Source organism: Syngnathoides biaculeatus, chromosome 9 (genome assembly GCF_019802595.1).
Source record: "Syngnathoides biaculeatus isolate LvHL_M chromosome 9, ASM1980259v1, whole genome shotgun sequence".
NCBI classification, from domain to species: domain Eukaryota; kingdom Metazoa; phylum Chordata; class Actinopteri; order Syngnathiformes; family Syngnathidae; genus Syngnathoides; species Syngnathoides biaculeatus.
This window is the reverse complement of record NC_084648.1, coordinates 1,765,890-1,785,758: the sequence shown is the minus strand read 5'-3', so window position 1 is coordinate 1,785,758 and position 19,869 is coordinate 1,765,890. Positions and strand designations below refer to the sequence as shown.

The 19,869-nt window shown below is 40.7% G+C and overlaps 1 protein-coding gene across 11 annotated transcripts; it reads left to right on the top strand.

Annotated features, from left to right (window-relative positions):
- The first annotated feature begins 56 nt into the window (after positions 1 to 56).
- zfyve27 (zinc finger, FYVE domain containing 27) lies at positions 57 to 19,195 on the top strand. 11 transcript variants are annotated; one of them, XM_061830695.1, is made up of 17 exons: positions 602 to 648; positions 722 to 804; positions 883 to 1,117; positions 2,457 to 2,607; positions 4,877 to 5,114; positions 5,778 to 5,848; positions 5,911 to 6,097; positions 7,492 to 7,587; positions 8,009 to 8,121; positions 8,204 to 8,322; positions 11,146 to 11,217; positions 11,993 to 12,013; positions 12,214 to 12,234; positions 12,981 to 13,122; positions 13,209 to 13,255; positions 13,344 to 13,425; positions 18,504 to 19,195. In XM_061830695.1, the coding sequence occupies exons 5-17, from the start codon at positions 4,879 to 4,881 to the stop codon at positions 18,572 to 18,574; spliced, it is 1,278 nt and encodes a 425-aa protein (XP_061686679.1). In that variant the 5' UTR covers positions 602 to 648; positions 722 to 804; positions 883 to 1,117; positions 2,457 to 2,607; positions 4,877 to 4,878; the 3' UTR covers positions 18,575 to 19,195. The 11 variants fall into 11 exon arrangements, with proteins under 11 accessions (XP_061686672.1, XP_061686679.1, XP_061686676.1 ...); XM_061830692.1 differs by lacking the exon at positions 602 to 648 and having other exon boundaries at positions 897 to 979; positions 1,062 to 1,117; XM_061830691.1 differs by lacking the exon at positions 602 to 648 and having other exon boundaries at positions 883 to 979; positions 1,062 to 1,117.
- The last annotated feature ends 674 nt before the right edge of the window (positions 19,196 to 19,869 follow it).

Here is a 19,869-nt window from a genome sequence, read left to right as displayed (position 1 = left end):
TCCTTGTTGATGTCCCTTAAAAAATTGCAGTCTAAATACGCTGTAGCAGGCTTTAGTTATCACAATCATATGGAGGAGGCCTAAATAGTGACTCTTTACGATCAATTATTTGATTTTAATGTTGTTTTAAGATGCTCGTAATGGACGTGTATTTTATAAACCATGATTTTAAACGCATCACCAATTCTTGAACAAAATATCAGCGTTAGGAGACTAATTTAGATTTGCCATTTTATGGAATAACGTGCCGCAATTTTCAGCACACCTAATCGTTTAGCTAACGCAATCATCCCGATTTTAAAGCGTTGCTGAAACAGATACTTGAACACAAATAAGAATGCAAATTATTTGTATTTGTATGTTAAACATAAATTAAAAATGTGAGTGGCGTTGTCTAATGTCCAAGTGTGGGACCACCAACAGAAAAGTCTCTCTCCATTCTGAGCATCTCACAGTGACTTGAGAGTATATCAACATTTTGTTTCCCCTTCATATTACTAGCTTCAAGGCAGGTTTAGCCATGTTCCATTCTGTTAAAAGTTTCACAAACTTATTTGCACTGAATTCCTTCATGCCTTTTGAGTCTTTGACGTCATGAGAGCAGTCAGTCTTTGAGTGGAGTACTCAAATTATTGACCGGCTGTGATGGTAGCGAGTCTTTTGTTTTGGAAAATGGGTTGAGCAGGAATTGATTTAAATGTTATTTCTTTTGATATTTTAGCCATCCATCCACCATCTGAGACACTTATCCTCACAATGGTCATGAGAATGTCAAAGCCTATCCCAGCTATCTTCGCTCAGGAGGTAGGTTACACTTAATCACAGGGCAAATACATGCAAACAACCATTCGCACTTACTTTCACATTTATGGACAATTTAAGAGTCTTCAACGCAGGTTTTTGGGACATGGGAAGAAACTGGAGTGCCCAAAGAAAAGCCATTCAGCCACTGGGGGAAGAAACTAACTCCACACAGGCCGTATCCTTGTCCTCAAAAGCATGAGGCAAATGCCATAACCTATTTTAGTCATCTTATTTTATATTTGTATGTTTCTGTTTAGATGTGTCTCACAGTTCTAAGGACCTGGATTCAAATTCTCACCTGTTTGGAGTTTGAGTGAGTATTCTCTGGGTACTCGTTTCCTCGCACATCCCAAAAACATGCACAGTAAGTTGATTGAGGACTCTTAAATTGTTCGCAAGGGTGAATGTGAGTGCGAAGGGTTGTTGGTTTATATGTGCCCTGCTAGTCGCTAGCGACCAGTTCAGGGTGTACTCCGTCTTTTGGCGGAAGATACCCAAGACGGGCTCCAGCATGGCCGTGACCCTAGTGAGGATAAGTGGTATGGAAAATGAATGCGTGAATGTCCGATCAATCAATCAATCAATCAATCAATCATTGCTTGTTTATACAAATATAAAAAAGATGGAATATACATAATGCTGAATACTTCTGGCTTATTTCAATAATTTAATTGACTACACCTTTGATAAAAGGAAGGTCAGACATAATTTAAACTCATGACCTTTTCTATATTCCTCCCAGAGCACATGAATGCACCACAATTAAACACAAGCCATTAAGCAGTGGTGTACGTGTAGTGAGTCTTTCCTGTCTTAAATGACATCAAGTATCTTTATATTCTTTCTCATCTCTCCAGAACAGTGATATACCCATTTATTTGTCCCTCAGACATGTTTGGAATGTTGAGGATTCTTTGACGCCTGTCTCCCTGGGCAAAGATGATGATTCATCTTTGAGCTACCTTGATTCACAGCAAACCTGAACATAAAGTCAGGATCTTCGTGACATCAAACACATCATTATATTTTCATACTAGCGTTACAACCTAAAATGAATTCCTTGACTATTTAATGTTACTTTTTTTTTAATGTCAGGAAACAGTGTTTGTACTGTCTTCAATTACTTTGGCAACCCTCGGACCTGCAGCATTGATACTTTCCCACCTTGACCATTATAAAAGTTGGGACTGATACTAGGCTACTCCTGATGCTGCAAATATAATTGACAAGCTCAGGGCAGAGTGTTTTGATATTACTCTATTTTTTTAACCCAACAAATCCATATGAAGTTCCTTAAGTTAGGTCTGGATGTTGTTCCATTGTAGACTATTTCAGACCTCAGTGTCACGTTTTTAACTGTCCTCTAGCTAAAGGAAAGTCGTTTCTATTGAATAAATGTGGTTTTTCAAAATACCAAACCGAGAGGCCTCTCAAGATGTTTGTGGAATCAATGCCAACACTCACGATGGCAACAGCAGGTGCACTTCCAAATCGTGCTGTCAGTTTTTCCCAGTTACCCAGTTAGTTGGAGCTCCACTCTGGCCTTAGGCAACCGCCTCTCCAGCAGATATTGACAGACAGGAAAAGGACTAGACTGTATCTTTCGCCCCCTGGATCCAGCCCTTTGTGTGTGTGTGTGTGTGTGTGTGCAGTGTGCAGTGTGCAAGCGAGAGTTCAACCACAAGGAGGACCTCAAGACCCACTTTCATATTCACACTGGGGAGCCTTACACATGCTCGGTCGGCTTGAAGTGTTTCCATCACTCTGGGGCACTCACCAGCAGGCACTTCTGTACCCACTCAGGTGAGAAACCATAATTTTGTGGACAGCGTGGAAAGTGCTTCAGAAGTGGTGGGGGCCTCAAAGTCCACCAGTGCTCCCACAACAGGGTAGGAAATTAAAAAAATCACACAGAGCCAGACAGGGCGACTAGGGAGGTTGCTCCAGCATGGCAATATCCCTTTTGGCCTTTTGAGCAGGCACATTGTCATGGGGAAGCACCACAGTTGTCATGGTACAGCTGTTGCATCTTCTCGCGCACTGAATGAAGCAAAAGCATAGACTCTTGTGAACGTGACGGTTAAAGGTGTGGACCACATCCAAGGTGAACACTCTTATTTATAGTCTGTGTTTGAAATGTGTTGTGACGCCACACCTGAAACTTTTTTGACACCTTGTAGATCTGCAATACAGCAGTCTTAATTATTGGGTTTGAAAAAAAAACAAAAAAAAAAAACAGATCTTGTGACTGTGACACAACTATTTAATTTTGAGGCTGACACATTACTACTGTTTCAAAGAACACTGCATCTTATATAACAAGTGATTGGCCATGTGGTATTAAATGTTTTATATCATATTTGATGACCCAATATTGTTCACAAAAGAAAATATGTAATCTTTTTTTCTGTGATATGTGAAAATTGTCAACATTGCTTTTTCTAAAGACTGACCAGTTACTTTTTTCCTGATATTCTTTTTGTTTAGCAGAATTTAATAAAGTATAAACATTTTTTTAAAATTGAGGATAAGCAATACAAACAATGTATGATTGAATCTAAATTTGTTTTGTTTGGGATTTCCACCTTTTGATATGGGTAAATCTCATACCAGATAGTTAAGAATGGATCGATACGACGCGCCCCTTTTGAACCGCGTGACTATGCCGACGCTAAAATGCGAGCGTCAAAATCGTCAGCGTGTATCATGTGTGTGCGTCCTTGTTCTGCATGCGTTTGCGTACAGCGCCGATCATTACTACAAGGGAACTTTCAGGGTAAACTATTTCGGTTAAAATTGATTGAGAAACGAGCAAGCTCGGGCTTCAATGGCCATACATTGCCTTAAATGAGAACGTTGCCCTTTCTAACATGGCTACCATTTGGGATCGTCAGTAATGCGGACTCTAGCAGTAAACTGGCATAGGTAGTCTTCGAATCGGTGGTTGGTCATGTGTGGACTTTTCGACAATCGATTGCTCAGCCTTCAAGTACCACAAACAGATGATGCTACGACAGCAAGCTAGCGTAGCTAGCCGGAAACAGTAGGCAGCCATAGGTTTAATTATCAGTCATTGTAGTAAATCGTGAGCACACATTGGTGATCATGCGGTAGGCTATTATGTTGCCTGGGTCGATGAAATTGGAGGTTTTCCTTCCTCCAAGGATTATGATGTCGGGGTGATTTGCTTGGCTCGCCTGAGCCGCACAGCCACCTGCTGCCTATCTCAAATTTGCTGTGTTTGGACACGTAGCTCAGGTAAGTTACCACATCTACGATCTAGATTCAAGGAATACCATAATATAGGTCTTTTGGGCCTAAACTTTACAGTTCCTCCGCATTTTACAGGCTACATAATTTTATTTTGCGTATTTAAAAACGTCGTTATTGTGGGGCTCAAACGCTTACTCCAAGTCACCGGACGGATTAGAATTGCAAAGTAGTTGTTAAACACACCTTTGTTGGCTATAGTTCTTTGGACGGCTACATTGTCGCGTCTTCCGAGAATGAAAGTTTCAAATTGTATTGACCCAAAGATGACCAAAATAAATAAATCTCTTTCTAAATCCATCTTCTTTAAGAATAAACGTTTCTATCACGTCATGTTTTGTGTTGATGCAAATAGATACAACAAATGGGATGGTTGTATTAAATTAGCTGAATGTATTAAGCCCTTGGCAGAAAATAGAACGCTTGCAGTAGCTTTAGATATTCATGACTCAAATCATGGAGATAATTATAACTTTTAAATATTTCTGAATGAGATAATGGTTTGCACCGTAGACTTAGAATCTAGTAATATGGACAGGTAAATTTTGGTGCACCAAGTGTCAATTCATCTCTTAAATGAGCACATGTAGCAGTTGCATTTTTATCATAACAGGGTTACATATCTATAACGAGGGAGCCTACAAACCATGAAGAATGCTCGCAAGTGCACTTAAATATGTCATAGGCTGCTACCATCCCAATAAAGATGGTTTTACAAGATTCTGAAGTTCAGTCAATCATGTCAGGAAGACTGGGACCGTAACCATCACTTTAATCTTTATGTTTTCCTCATACTGTACAGGAATGACAATGCACAGTGCAGCGGCATCACAGGACCCTTACCAGGGTGCGGTGGAAAGGGGGGAGCTGGTGCACACTATATCCAAGGACACACTGGGGTCTCCAGATGCTTCTGAACTGGGAAGCCCAAGATCTACACAGAATTTTGACCTCCTGAACATGGTTGTGTCCTATAAGAGAATGGTGCTCTTTCTGGAACCAGTTACAGATGCCATGGAGCTGGCCCGCTTCTTGCTTGGGTGTGTGTTTGGAACACAGTTGAATGCAATCTAGACTGTTCAGGGATGTTGTACTTGTTTTTATGTTTCAAACTGTTGTCACCTTCACAAAATGTTTAACTATTCAGACAGTGTTTGAATTGCATTGTAACAGTACAAACCTTTATACATATTTACTTCAGGCATCGCACGTGTAGCATTCATATGGTCAAACAATTGTAAGAAGACATTTATGGTGCAATCTGCACTTTTATTTTTTCATGTTGCTTTGGCTGTATTGCACGAAGCACCCACGACAGATTAATAGTTAACACCTTGTGGTAAATTGTTGTTATAGTTATGTTCATCATCACAAGATTCTCCTTCAACACATCATAAGTAAGAGAGAATATTGAGGGGAAAAAAACTATTGAATTTAATCCCTTAAATAGATAGATCAATGAGCTGCAATCTAACAACCCAAGATATAGCCTTTTGTTGTTATAGACAGTAGCATTTCGGCCTCAGACGTTTTGTGCGCCTCCATAGTTTTTCCTGAAAATTTTGGTTGAATCACCATTGTAAATTGTCAGTATGCTTTTAAAATGTAGAGGTTACACTCTACCTGAAAACCAGTTAAAGTACCTACTCATCTTTTCTATAGCAGGGAGACATCATCTTAAAAGTATGATTTTTCTTTTTCAGGTGGAGGATGCCCCTTTGCTCGCTGCTCGTTTGTATATTCCTCAATGTCGTCTTCTGCACTATTAATGAAGGTAAATTGAGACTTCATCTGTAGGCGGTGGCTACGACTAACTGCGCTCTTCTCCTTTATCAGTGGGTTGGCTGTCAGTATGTTTGGTGGCAATTACTGTGCCTGCTGCCCTGGGATACCTGCAGGACAGGTGCTGGGGCAGAGCCTCAGAAGCAGAACTTCAGAGGAGGCACTATCATACTGTACACCGCCGAGATTTGCAGACTGTGCATCTCAGTAAACAGGAGGCAATGCTGGAAGTCAAAGACCTGTAAGCCACTCTGCATTTCAATGACTGTTTGGTTACTTCAGATAATGGAAAAATCACAAGATAAACTTTCATTTTGAAAAATTAAAAGATATATATAAACACAAAGAAAACTTGAACAGAGAAAATTAAAAAGCCACTTTTGTTTTCAATTGTAGTTGTAATTACAACTACATTAATACAAAATACAATAGAACTTCTTGAGTTAAAATGATACTTAGGTAATGTAACTCAATTTTTATCATCTATCTTTTATATATGTATTTTTAGTCATCCTTGCTTTAGTGCTGCTTTTATTACCTGTTTTCAACTTGGGTGGCACAGTGGAGCAGCTGTAGAGCGTTGACCTCAGAGTTCTGGAGACCGGGGTTCAAATCCTTGCCCTGTGTGGTGTTTGTATGTTCTCCTTGTGCCTGCTTGTGTTTTCTTCGTGCACTCCGGTTTCCTCCCACATGAACAACATTTATTAATTGGCGACTCAAAATTGCCCCTTGGTGTGATTCTGAGTGAGACTATTGTCTGTCTCCATGTGCGCTGTGATTGGCTGGCAACCAGTTCGGGGTGTACCCCGCCTCCTGCCCGATGATAGGATTGGATAAGCGGCTCATAAAATGGGAATGATGGATGTTATCAACTTACTTTATAGGGCCCTCTGGTCAAAATCAGAATGAATGCACAAGGTAGTTGGGTGGGTCTTAATTTATAAAACCCTAGACTGTAAAGCAGGGATGCCCAGACTTTTTTTTACCCCAAGATCTACCCTTCAAGCAGCCAGCCTCTCATGAGCTGGGAGGTGGGGGGTTAAGGTTACTGTTATGTTGCCTCCTATATTTAAAATACAGAATTCGCTTCTTGTGCACGGTATTGTCTGTGGTTTCATCCTGGATCAGGCTGTGCCAAGATGGAATTTTAAAATTACACACCATCTCATCCTGCACTTTCTACTTTGGCTTCAGACCATACCTTTCCCACTCAAAAAGAGAAAATCTTGTCCAGTTTAAACTGAAATGCGAGGCCAATGCTCTAACCAGTTGCACCACCATGCCGCCTACAAGACACTTTTGACAAAAAAATTACGTTTTGAGGAGTAGTTGGGCCCATGTCTATTAAGACTTGTGACCCCTTACCAACTTTGCTGAACAATTGAGTCTGTGCTATTACCTCGAGCTCAATGCTATTTTCTCATGTTATTGTCTGCACCTAACCACAAAACAGACTTACTGGAGGCTAGGCTCCTCTCTCGGTTTTTCAGTGCAGCAGTATTAGTCGTCAATCTTCACATATGCGAAATTAAATGCTCGAGTGTGATTGTTTCTTGCACAAGGAAGCATTCTGACATAGTTATGTGGAAGACGAAGTTCAGTTTCTCACAATGGGTTGATCTTTTCTGTCTCCAGGTTGAAGCAACTGGATGACATGCTGTCTTTGGCCTGTCAATCAGCAGAAACACTTTACAAGGTCCTGTACTGGGACAATCACACCACATCGTCAAGGTCTGACATGCACATGTAACCAAATACACATCCTTTGGATTTTCTTGTGGGCAATTTTTTTTACACAAATATCACCTTATCTGAATGTTAAAGTGTCATTAATAACGGGTGTACATTCATCACAAAAAGATGTTATGTCTAAATAGTATTGAACATTTTAAGTTCTTGTGATTAGGTAATCGTTCTAGCCAATTTCTTTCCTTGATAGTAGTCTGACCAGAATTTACATCAGGAAAACTAGGGTTGTATGCAAGGTGCCGTTTTTATTGGTACTTAATTAAGATTTTTAACAAATTTAACAATGATATTTGTAAAAGAATTATGGCATCTTTATCTCCTCAGATTTATTAGAGACCACTTTATACATGAATAATACTGGTTCATCAGTCAACAATAACATCTCTTCATCTTGTCTCTCCAGGTTTTATGTAGGATTGTTTATCGTAGTGTGTCTCCTCTACCTCGTTCCTGTGGGCTGGGTGATTGCTGGGTTGAACAGTGCCATCTTCCTTTGGAATAGAAACTTCCACAGAGGTTTTACAAACAGATTGGCAAGAGAATGTATCGAAACAGTTTTCAACACAAAGTGTGTTTGTCTTGTTGATTTGTGTTCCAGTTTTATTGGACCTGAAGAAGCTGCTCCACATTGGTCAGACCCCCAGTTCAGAGGTAATGTGTGAAGAACAGGAGCACAACAATGTAATGGACAGGACACCCACACCAACCAGTCTGGAGGTGCGTTACACTCAGATGGAGAAAACAAAGTTGAGTAACAGTGATGTACAGTAGAGTGTAGTATAAAACTTGCAGGCAGTTAAAGGTCAAATGTCATCCCTATAAACATTGTAAAATAGATATTGGAATGAAAAATAAATATATTATTCACTTCAATGTCTATACGAAAAAAATTATGAGCGGAGAGCGCGTCATCCATGCGCAAAGTTGTCATTCGACATCCATGTGGTCGCCATATTGGGTGCATCTTCTGTCCGTGGCGTCACCCCGGACATTCGCCATTGAAAACACACTGTCGCCCCTACTGTGGGAGACGAACACGCTTTCTTTCGAAGAAGAAAACATCTCACAACTGAGTGAAGTTACCGGGGCAATGTTACCCTATTGTTTCGAGCTATATTTAGATGGTATCCGATCACGGCCAAACCGCCTCCCAGTCTGATCCACTTCCGCAGCTGAGATGAGCCATCGCGGCCTGGCGCCGAGACAAGCCACCCTGGCCGACAAGGCTGGCGGCGACAAGCCACCCTGGCGGACAAGGCTGGCGGACAAGGCTGGCGGCGACAAGCCACCCTGGCCGACAAGGCTGGCGGCGACGAGCCACCCCGACCGACAAGGCCAGCTCAGCCTTGTCGACAAGGCCCGGAAGGCCGAGCCAGCCGCTGGCCCTGTCAGCCGGGGTGGCTCATTTTCGGCGCCGAGGTGGCTTGTCACGGTTGCCGAGCCGGGCTGCTTTACGGTGTTATCGTCGCACACGACTTAGTGCACCATTGTTGGGAGCATTGTTTATAGCCGCTACCGTCCATGAGCTGACACGGCAGCCTTTGCTGGCGAGCCCGATGCGGAAGCCGTCCGACAAGCCCATGGACACATTGAGCACGCCTGTCATACGTACCCAGATCTTTTGTTAAGGTATGAGAGACGGATTACATGGTCCGCCCCAAACTATTATTTTTTTTCGTAGCTGTATACACACCTACCTGTCATTTGGAACCCACAAAGCTCTCATCCTTTGCACCCGTGCAATCCATTTTTCATGACGAAGCGGGTCTCTTGGAAACGTATGAAGGGTAAATCCATCCTCCCTAGTGTTCGAGCAATACCCAGCAATGCAACATGCTGGCATTTTGGCTAACACGAAGAAACAACGAGCTAGTTTCCCGCAGCTAAAACTAATAGAAACAAACAAGTCCGCTGGAGGGCGCTCCTGCCCCGTACGTCACTTCCTGCTTCTTCTCGGAAAAAATCCATTGAGAGAATTTTCATGGCAGGAGTTACAAAAAGCCATATACGTCAAAATCATGTTTTGTGGTCAAAAACCGGATGGGTCCATACCGGCTGCCGTTTTTTCATTAAAAACACAAAAAATCATCCATTTCATGACACTTGACCTTTCAGGAGGCATTTATGCTGTTTTTCCCAATTAAAAACAGTTAGACAGAGACACAACACCTTAATTGGATTGTAGTCATCTGACCCTTAATGGACAATGTTAAAAGTTCCAGGAAAATCCCCCTATACAGTAAAACCTCAATGGAATTCTCAGTGTCATTACTACTGCATCTGTCAACATGACTGCTATCAATAAAATAAAGTAGTGGTGACTTTTTTACGTAACTGTACAAATAAACTCTCTTATCAGTAGTTGTAATCATCTCATTGTATCCAGGCCACCATACTCCACGTGTAACTATCCAAAAACATTAACTTAAAGTTGCACTATGCAGGCCCCCCCAAAAAACATGTAAATTTGAGACACCACTGAAGAGTAATGTTCCTTCAAAATTTGAATGGGTAATAATAATTGCTAAGTATATAAAATCAGGTTTCAAAACTTCTCTCAACTCACAGTTGGTTTGGGGGCACCAGAAAGAATCAAACACACTGAGGGGGTGATAGCTCATACGACGTAAAATCACGTAAGGAGGCTCAACCTCAAAATTGTTGACTACAATCAGAAAGATAAGCACACAAGTCAACTTCCCTCTTGTTGGTGACATAATGTCACAACTGAACATGGCACCTGATGGTACTGTAGAAGGAAGCCCAGCCCAGTTAGTTAAACAGTCGGCACTGTCCCATTCACTACTATCAAGTACCCCACAAAGCCATGTTGTCTCTGGTAAAAGTTGACAAAACTATCAGTCATAAAATGCGCACTGCAGAGTCATCTGGTGGTGTTGATGTTCAGCTCGCCATCAGCATATCTTTGACAAGTCAATCCATCGTTTTTTTTTTTCATTTCCTCATTTTTTTGGAGAACTTACAAAAACCTTACTGAGCTGCTCTGTAAACTGAGTCATCCACTGAAGAAGACACGTTTTTGAGCTGTGGCCATCGTTAGCTTGATAATTGCCCTTGAGCGCTAAACTGGCCTTATTGACGCTAAGCGCAGCTAACACTCAACTGAGCAGGCAAATGAAATATCCCTTTCTCCTTATATAGTGGGGGAGGGAATTCATGTGAGAAAGTACACCCCCCACAGAGCTGTGTTTTAGACCCATCCACAAAATCAGGCAAATTCAAATGGAGAAAAAATGCTTCAACAACTCAGCACTGTATTGTTATAGCGCTTTGCATGATTTCAGCACTTATCTTCAGACACATTTAATGTATTTATAAACAAAACAGTTATCTGCTCTAAGTCACTTTAACCATGTTAAAGACCATCTTATTTCTACTGTGTTTTAGTTGTGCTGCAAAAGCTTGCTCTTTAAGTTACACTGTTCCCTTCTGTGTTTTGCTTTCATAGAAGGGTTCAAGCCATTACAGTAAAGTATAGATTAGATTATAGAGCTAGGTAATTATTGAATTTCTTTGTAGGATATATCACCTGGGAGTGTAGAAGAAGCGGAAGAAGCTGAGCCTGATGATGAATTTAAAGATGCAATTGAGGTATAATAGTTTTGCATGTGTGTATTGAACATTTTTCGTACACAATTACACACCACTCAGCAAAAGTGTACTGTATATAAAGCCTGGTTCAATGTTGCATATGCCTCAGACAACTGAGAGATATTTCAAATCAAGACTGATTAATAATAAATGTTTCATTAGATGGAACTTGAGTATTCATCGCTGTGTGTGAATTAATTATTGTAACGCAAACCCGCATCCAAAAATATGAAAAACTGAACTGATTTTAACTCAATACTCAAGTATTTGTAATTCGTTAGTATGAAATGACAAAATATTAAAACACATTTGTGAACCATCACGTCGTCAAATCTTTTTATATTTGGTGCTGTGTTATCAAATGGGTTTGTTTGGATGTCAAGCCACTCTTGTTGATGCTTTATCTAGCTCTATATAAATTATTCACCCCAGGCAGTATATTTCACTGGCTTTTTAATCATGTCATTGAATCTCCTTATCCTCAAATCTAAATTAGTTCATTTGAAATGCAAACCTTCTCTTTGTTGACCTTAGTCTTTCTGTTTTACCATATCTAGCTATTCGCTGGTTTTAAGGCCAGACCATTGTCGGAGGCTGTACATTTTTGTACCTAGTTGTAAAGTAACAGTTGACACATTCATCACAATTAAAACAACAGTAATCATACTTGTTAATTTCCAGAACAAACAAATGGTTTCAATTTCCTTATCCCTGGGTTGAGCAAACGTATTAATAATGGCATTCCTGTTTATCTCTTGCTTGCCTTTGAAATCAGGAAAGTTCAATTTCCCTGCAGGTAAGTGTTGCCCCAAGTCCTCTGACACGTGATGGTAATTCTTTTTTTCTAATGTCCGTGTCAGACAATTCTGTACATTTTGACAACTGACTTAAGTTGTGTACTGTACTGTGTTTAGAGGTCTGTAGTGCGTTTCTTTAGTAGTAATGTAGATGCCTGTGTGTAAAGTTGTACTCTGTCTAACCCTGCATCCCACAAAGGAAACCCCTTTGGTTGTAGTGGTGAGTGGATTTTTCAGTGCCTTCCATTCATGCATCCAAGAGGTGTGTGTGTGTGTGTGTGTGTGTGTGTGTGTGTGTGTGTGTGTGTGTGTGTCAAGGGCTTGTTGCCTTCACGCTGTCTGCATTGGCATTTGCTTTCGTCTGTTCTTCGATTGCTATATTACTAACATCAGTGTTTGAGCCGTACGTTCTTAATGATAGTAAATGGCATTTGTTTTACACTGTGAGCCTAAGCCTTGCATTCCAGAAAGCAGGTCCTTAGGGGTGGCACATCATTTTATCATGCACGTGCATGTATTTTTATGTGGATGTAACTTGGTTCATCACTTAGTTTACAGTCCATGGTTATTTTATTTTCCAAACATGATTAGAACTTTAAGGTGGCCTACCATCTGTTCTCAGTGTTTGGTCGAGCTCTGTTTTGTGTCCTATTTTCAAACATTGCACATAGAAAGTACTAGAAATTAACATGATTTCAGTGCTAAACATTTACCACCATAAAACGTCATTTTAAAGATACATTAAATAATTTAATTACGATTCTAAAGTGTCATGCAAACTTTTTTGGTGACTTTTTCAGCAAATACTCCTAAAAAATATGGTTGTTAGCAACATTGTTGGCAGCTAAATTGAACGTAGCATTATAAGGTTGGACTTTTCATTTTCATGCAATTAAATTTGTGACTAGTAATAGTTTCATGCCATATTTGGTTCAAATTGTGTCTTCTGTCTTTTTTTCCTTTTAGGGGGAGGATGATGGTCCACTCGGCGCTCCCGAGTTTGACGCCATCTCTGAAAATGGCCTCCTGAGTCGTAATGAACCCATACGCAGCAAAGTGTCTAAGCTGACTGAGAAACTGCGCAAACGCTACCCCACCACTAGCGCTGGTCAGAGTGCTGTGACAAATACTGTAGTTTCAAAGTAGCTGTGACAATAATTCTCACAACAGATGTCTGTTTTCCTCTCTCCAAAGGCAACTGCGCTAGCTGCAATGCTGTCTTCTCAGTTCTGAAGAAAAGGGTGAGGCTTAAAGAGAACTGATACTCTACCTGCATTTATTGTATTACATGAAGTACAAAAGCCCAACACATCTGTCTTCCTGTTGTAGAAGAACTGCAGTAACTGTGGCAACAGCTTTTGTTCCCGTTGCTGTTCTTTCAAAGTGCTGAGGTCTTGCATGGGGGCCACTGGTAAGCTAAGAAAAGAATCAAATTCATCAGATCTTTTGAAGGTGAAAATAAAAATAGGGTGTCTGCAAAATCCCTCCCTAATTTTAAACAGCTGTAATATGGAGCTGAATTGTAATATTCTTTTGCCACTTTGTGGCAACAGAGTCGTAATTTCATACAGTCTTATATCATATACAGAATACTAGAGAAGCATTACAAACACTCGGTGATTGTACACCCTCTGGTTACTCTGCAAGCATTGATGCAATAGTCCAGCTCTGCAGCACATAGCTGGAGTATTCGTGCATATTGCTTCAGTTGTTCATTTTTTCCATCTTTTTCAAGGCTGTAAGAGATGGGGGTTCATAAAGTTTGCTCTGTAAAGAAAGTAAATCACAAACAGTTAAGGTTCGGAGAAGTTGGTGGCCACTCGCAAAACACTCAATCATCTCATTTTGCACATAACACCCCAATGCCAATGTGGCAGTGTACCATCTCGCTGAAAATGGTACCACCATTACGAATTTTTCTGCAAAAAGGGAGTTAGTCTTCATGTATTCATCTATTTTTGTCAACAATATATTTAAATGGCTTGCGATGTCATAACATCATGAATTCAGGGAGTGTTTTTTTGGGGGGTACCCTGTGTATCCTGTATATGTTGGTCGACTTCTGATTTGTTTTCCCATAATATTGGAAATTGTATTGATTAACTTGAAAAGCATAGTAAAGTAACATGAACATTATCAACAGGGTAAAAAAAACACATTTACTTTTGTATCATAACACTACATACAATTAACTCCTTGCCCCTTGATAATGTGACTGTGACACGGTGTTCAAGGAAGTGGAGAGTAAAGCTTATGGAAGGTAAATGGATTTCATGCATCACAATTTGATTTCAATTTCATTCACTTTCAAACATTCACAACTGTCAAGTATTGTAATTAAATTTTCTACATTGTAAGATCTGTGCTGTTTATTTTGAAATTTATGTTCCAGTCCTACTGAAAGGGGAAAACAATTCTGTGACTAAGTATATAAAAACAAAAAAGGTTTTACCCCTCGCACATACTTTACCCATATTTAAAGCCCGGGTGTCATCCCTATAAACATTCTAAAATAGATATTGTAATGAAAAATATATATAACAGTATTAACTTCAATGTCTATACGAAAAAAAAGTGAGCGGAGACCGCGTCATCCAATGCACAAAGTTGCGCAATTGAGTGTCCCTCAACATCCAAGTCGTTGCCATATTAGTCACGTCATCTATCCTTGACGTCATCGACACTTCCGCAGTTGAAAACGCGCAGTGCCTGCTACTACGGAAGCCGAACAACAGAGATATTCGCATCTTTCCGACGCCCCTTCTGACACTGAAGTTCTTTTCAAAAAGGACAACACCAAACAACCGAGTGAAGTTACCGGGGCAATATTACGCTATTGTTTCGAGCCCTCAGGCCAATATTGCACTATTGTTTTGAGCCATATTCAGATGATATCCGATCCACTCCCGCGGCGGAGATGAGCCATCGCGGCTCATCGCAGCCGGCCGGTGTGGCTTATGACAGAGCCGAGCGGTGCTGCTTTAGTCACAGTCGAGCCCGGGCGCTTTATGCGCGTACGCGACTGAGTAATCCATTCTCGGCTGGGTTCTTCAGAGCCGCCCCCGTCGCAAAGCCCAACGCGCAGCCTTCGCAGAAGCTTTGACCGCCAAATGCGGCGCCTCAGGCGGTGTGGCTGAGTTTCGGCGCCCGTGGTGGCATATAAGAAGGAGGTGGAGCCGAGCTATGTTGCTTTTAGGGGTATGTTCAAAGTCGCCACAGTACTCAATGAACACTATCGAGACATTGTTGGCTGGGCGATACGCACATCGACACATTTCAAAAGTGGAACTTTTGTTACGTTATGAGAGAGACCGATTACGTGGTCCGCCCCAAACTATTTTTTTTTTTTTTTTGGAGCTGTATACACACCTACCTGTTATTTGGAACCCACAAAGCTCTCGTCCTCTGCACCCGTGCAATCCATTTTTCACAACGAAGAGGGTCTCTTTCAAACTTATGAAGGGTAATTCCATTCTCCCGAGTGTTTAAGCAATGTCCAGCAATGCAATGAGCCGGCATTTTGGCTAACACGAAGGAACAACGAGCTACCTTCCCGGAGGTAAAACTAATGGAAACAAACTGTCCTGTACGTCACTTCCTGCTTCTTCTCACAAACAAGTCCCTCGAGAAGATTTTCATGGCGGGAGTTACAAAAAGCTTTATATGTCAAAATCATGTTTTGTGGTGGGGAAAAAACGCATGGGACCATATTGGCTGTGGGTTTTTCATTAATAATATACCAAAAATCATCTGTTTGACACCACTTGCACTTTAAACCAATGAAAACACACCCTTTAAACATACCATGAAGAAAATAAGTGTTTGAACACCCTGCTCTATTACAAGTTCTCCCACTTAGAAATCATGGAGGGGTCTAAAATTTTCATCCAGAAATCAAAGTGTATGATTTTTTTTTTCAGTATTGTATGAGGGCTTTGACTGCATGAAGACACCTGTCAACCCCATACAATTTGTCAGTTAGACTCAAACTTGTAACAAGACCAAGGCCAAGACCAAAGAGTTGTCCAAAGACACCAGAGACAAAAACTCCACACGGCTAGAAAGGGCTATGGAGAAATTGCCAAGCAGCTTGATGAAGAAAGGTCCTCTGTTGGAGCAATCATTAGAAAATGGAAGAAGCTAAACATGACGGTAAATCTCAATCGGAGTGGAGCCCCATGCAAGATATCAGCTTGTGGGGTCTCAATGATCCTTAGAAAGGTGAGGAATCAGCCCAGGACTACACGACAGAACTGGGTCAATGACCTGAAAAGAGCTGGGACCACTGTTTCCAAGGTGACTGTTGGTAATGCACTAAGACGTCATGGTTTGAAATCATGCATGGAACGGAAGGTTCCCCTGCTTAGACCAGCACATGTCAAGTTTGCCAATGACTATTTGGATGATACAAAGGAGTCATGGGAGAAGGTTATGTGGTCAGATGAGACCAAAATGGAACCTTTTGATCAGAATTCCACTAACCGTGTTTGGAGGAAACGAATGATGAGTTCCATCCCAAGAACACCATCCCTACTGTGAAACATGGGAGTGGTAGCATCATGCTTTAGGGGTGTTTTTCTGCACATGGGACAGGACGACTGCACTGTATTAAGGAGAGGATGAATTGTGAGATTTTGGGGAACAGCCTCTTTCCCTCAATCAGTGCATTGAAGATGGGTCGTGGCTGGGTCTTTCAACGTGACAATGACCCAAACCACACTGCCAGGAAAACCAAGGAGTGGCTCCGTAAGAAGCATATCTAGGTTTTGGCGTGGCCTAGCCAGTCTCCAGACCTAAACCCAATAGAAAATCTTTGGAGGGAGCTGAAACACCGTGTTTCTTAGCGATAGCCCAGAAACCTGTCTGGTCTAGAGAAGATCTGTGTGGTGGAGTGGGCCAAAATCCCTCCTGCAGTGTGTGCAAACCTGATGAACAACTACAGGAAACATTTGACCTCTGTAATTGAAAACAAACCAAATACCAAATATTTTAGATTATCTCTCTCACAGTGGACATGCAACTACAATGAAAATTTCAAACGGCTCCATAATTTCCAAGTGGGAGAACTTGCAATATAGCAAGGTGTTCAAATACTAATTTTCTTCACTTTAAATGTATTTGAACGTTTTTTTTTTTTTTGCAAGCTTAACATGAATAGAATTTACTGCATAACAGTAACCTTTTTGAAACTCAGATACTTCTTTGGTACTGATCAACTAGAAGTGTTACTATTTTGATTTACAATTACCTTTAATTGTTATTAGGCCAACTGGTTAGCACATCTGCCTCACAGTTCTGAGGACCTGAGTTCAAATCTGGCCTTGCCAATGTGGAGTTTGCATGCTCTGCCCAAGCTTGCGTGGGTTTTTATTGCCCGTAGGTGTGAATGTGAGTGCCAATTGTTGGTTGTTAATATGCAGCCTGAGATTGTCTGTCGACCAGTTAAGGGTGCACCCCGCCTCTCGCCCAACGATAGCTGGCCTTAGGCTCTCGCAAGCCCGTGATTTTATTGAGGATAAGCGGTATGGAAAGTTAATGAATAATTAATGATACTGATCCAAGCAAAGACACTGATCAAGTAATTTCACACAATAACTACCAAATCACTTCACCAGTTAAATCTATAATAAAATTGGTTTCCATTTTCATAGTCACTTTGACAAAATTCCTTTCAAATCACAAAGTCTGATCACTTGCAAGGTAGTGGACTACTCACTACCTCATGGTGACCCTGCTGAAGTACTGTACTGTGAATGCCCCTTGATGACAGTGTTGCAGCAGTGATTCCTCAGTAACACGCACTAAATACAGTTCCATTGCATTTAAATTTTAAGTTCATTACATTTTTTAGTTAATCTTTAAGTAGTGTTTTCAAAAATGTTTCATTTTTCAAAATGTAACTTTAATGTACCACACATTTTAATTCACTCATTATATAAGTACCCCCTGTTCCCTGCCCCGTACAATAGTTAAGCAGTGTTAATGTTGGTGGTGGTGATTAGAGGACCAAGAGGTTTTTTTTCGATGGTAGGTACTTGGTGTAAAAGGTTTGAGATCCACTGGCCTAAAGTATGGAGTTCCATAGACTAAGTTGAGTGGGAATGGAAATATTACAGTACTTAGTGTAACCAATGTGAGCAGAACCATGGACTTAAAAGCAATATATGTACCGAACAGGGATTTTTTTCTTGGGTAGCATTACAATCCCAGTGAATTACGTGATTTTGCAATTTTACCCCCTCGAGGGCAACCATCACTACGATGTGGCAGGAATACGTTTGACAGCCGTGATTTACATGTTGACTGTATGTCACCAAATGTGACATGATGCATGATCAATGACTGCCAGGTTTTTTGCAAGACTCAGTATGTAATTTTCTCTAATATTTACATTGAAATACAAAATTTACATTTAGAATTGTTTGAATTTTGACATAATTTACAGGAGAACAATGTCATGTTGATCACCTGTCCCTTTTTCTTTTTCAGCTCCCGAGGCCCAGCGAGAGACTGTGTTTGTTTGTGCTACCTGCAATTCCACACTCATCAAGTTACAATGACATGACGATGGCCATGTGACCCATTGGGATGTTCGTTGCCATTTCTTCCTCTGCTCATCACACCATCAAGTTACAACCCTTGGTTTTCAATATCAGCCACATCCTTCCTTTAAGATTGCCCTTTCCTTTTCTGTCTTCTGCTCATCCTTGTCTCTGGATGTCGACGTTAAGGACCCTTGTTTGTCCCTTTGCTGAGCAAAGGGCTGTAGAAGCATATATGAAAATCAGGTGCTGTCAGGTGTCACAATGGTTTGAAAATGCTCTGACTGACCACCGCTGTGATCAAATCTGAATGTCTTCAAAAGGCTACCCGGTGATAAACCTTGAAATCTGATTGCAGTCCCACTTTGGTGACTAAAACTATTGTGAATTAATACAATTAAACAAAATGTGCCATGAGTGACATGCTAAAGGTGTGACAATGGACTGGCTGGAGAAAAAAAAAAAAAAGACCAGCATGCTCTTCCTTGTGCTGTTTGAGCTTCTTGGGATCACGTGATCATACTAACAAACAAAGTTCAGCCAACTGGAGTCATTTAATAGAACAAGGCGGCCGGGTCAAATAATCATCTGTCTCATGTGGCATAATTCTAACTTGCGACCGACCCAAGATGCAATGTTGTTTTAACATTTATGCAGGCACTGATGATTGTAATTGTTTGCTTAGCTTGTATTGTAATCATACACAGCCCTTCTTCTAGAGCTAATATATTTAATTTAAAATGCAGTTTATTTGATATTTTTTATGTATATATTGCTACATATTTTATGGGTAAACTGTTTGATTGCTGAAATAAATATGAAATCCCACATGGGTGTTCTTTATTTACTGCAGTACACCAAATCACAAAGAACTATCTGCTGAATAAAATGACTGGAACTTTTGAACTTTAATATTTGACCTATTCAATACAAAATGAGTTTTACATGAAAAAAAGTCTGGCACCTTTAACTTACAAGAAATGTACTCTTATCTACTGATGTGAACATTATTATGAATCATCTTAGCTGTACTTGTGTTTAAGAATGAATACAAAGACGTTTTCATTGAGGAGTCACAAGATGCTCCAAGTATGTTCAAATGTACCTACCACAAGATAATACACAAGATTAAAACATCCATCCTCTATATAGCTTATTCTCACGAGCATCATGGTTGTGCTGGAGCCTATTCCTGCAGACTTGGGTGAGAGGTGGGCACAACCTGGACTGGTTGCCAGACAACAATCATCAGATTGAGGACCAGCCAGAAGTGTAAAAAGTGAAGACGATTAGCTAGTAATGCAGTTACTGAG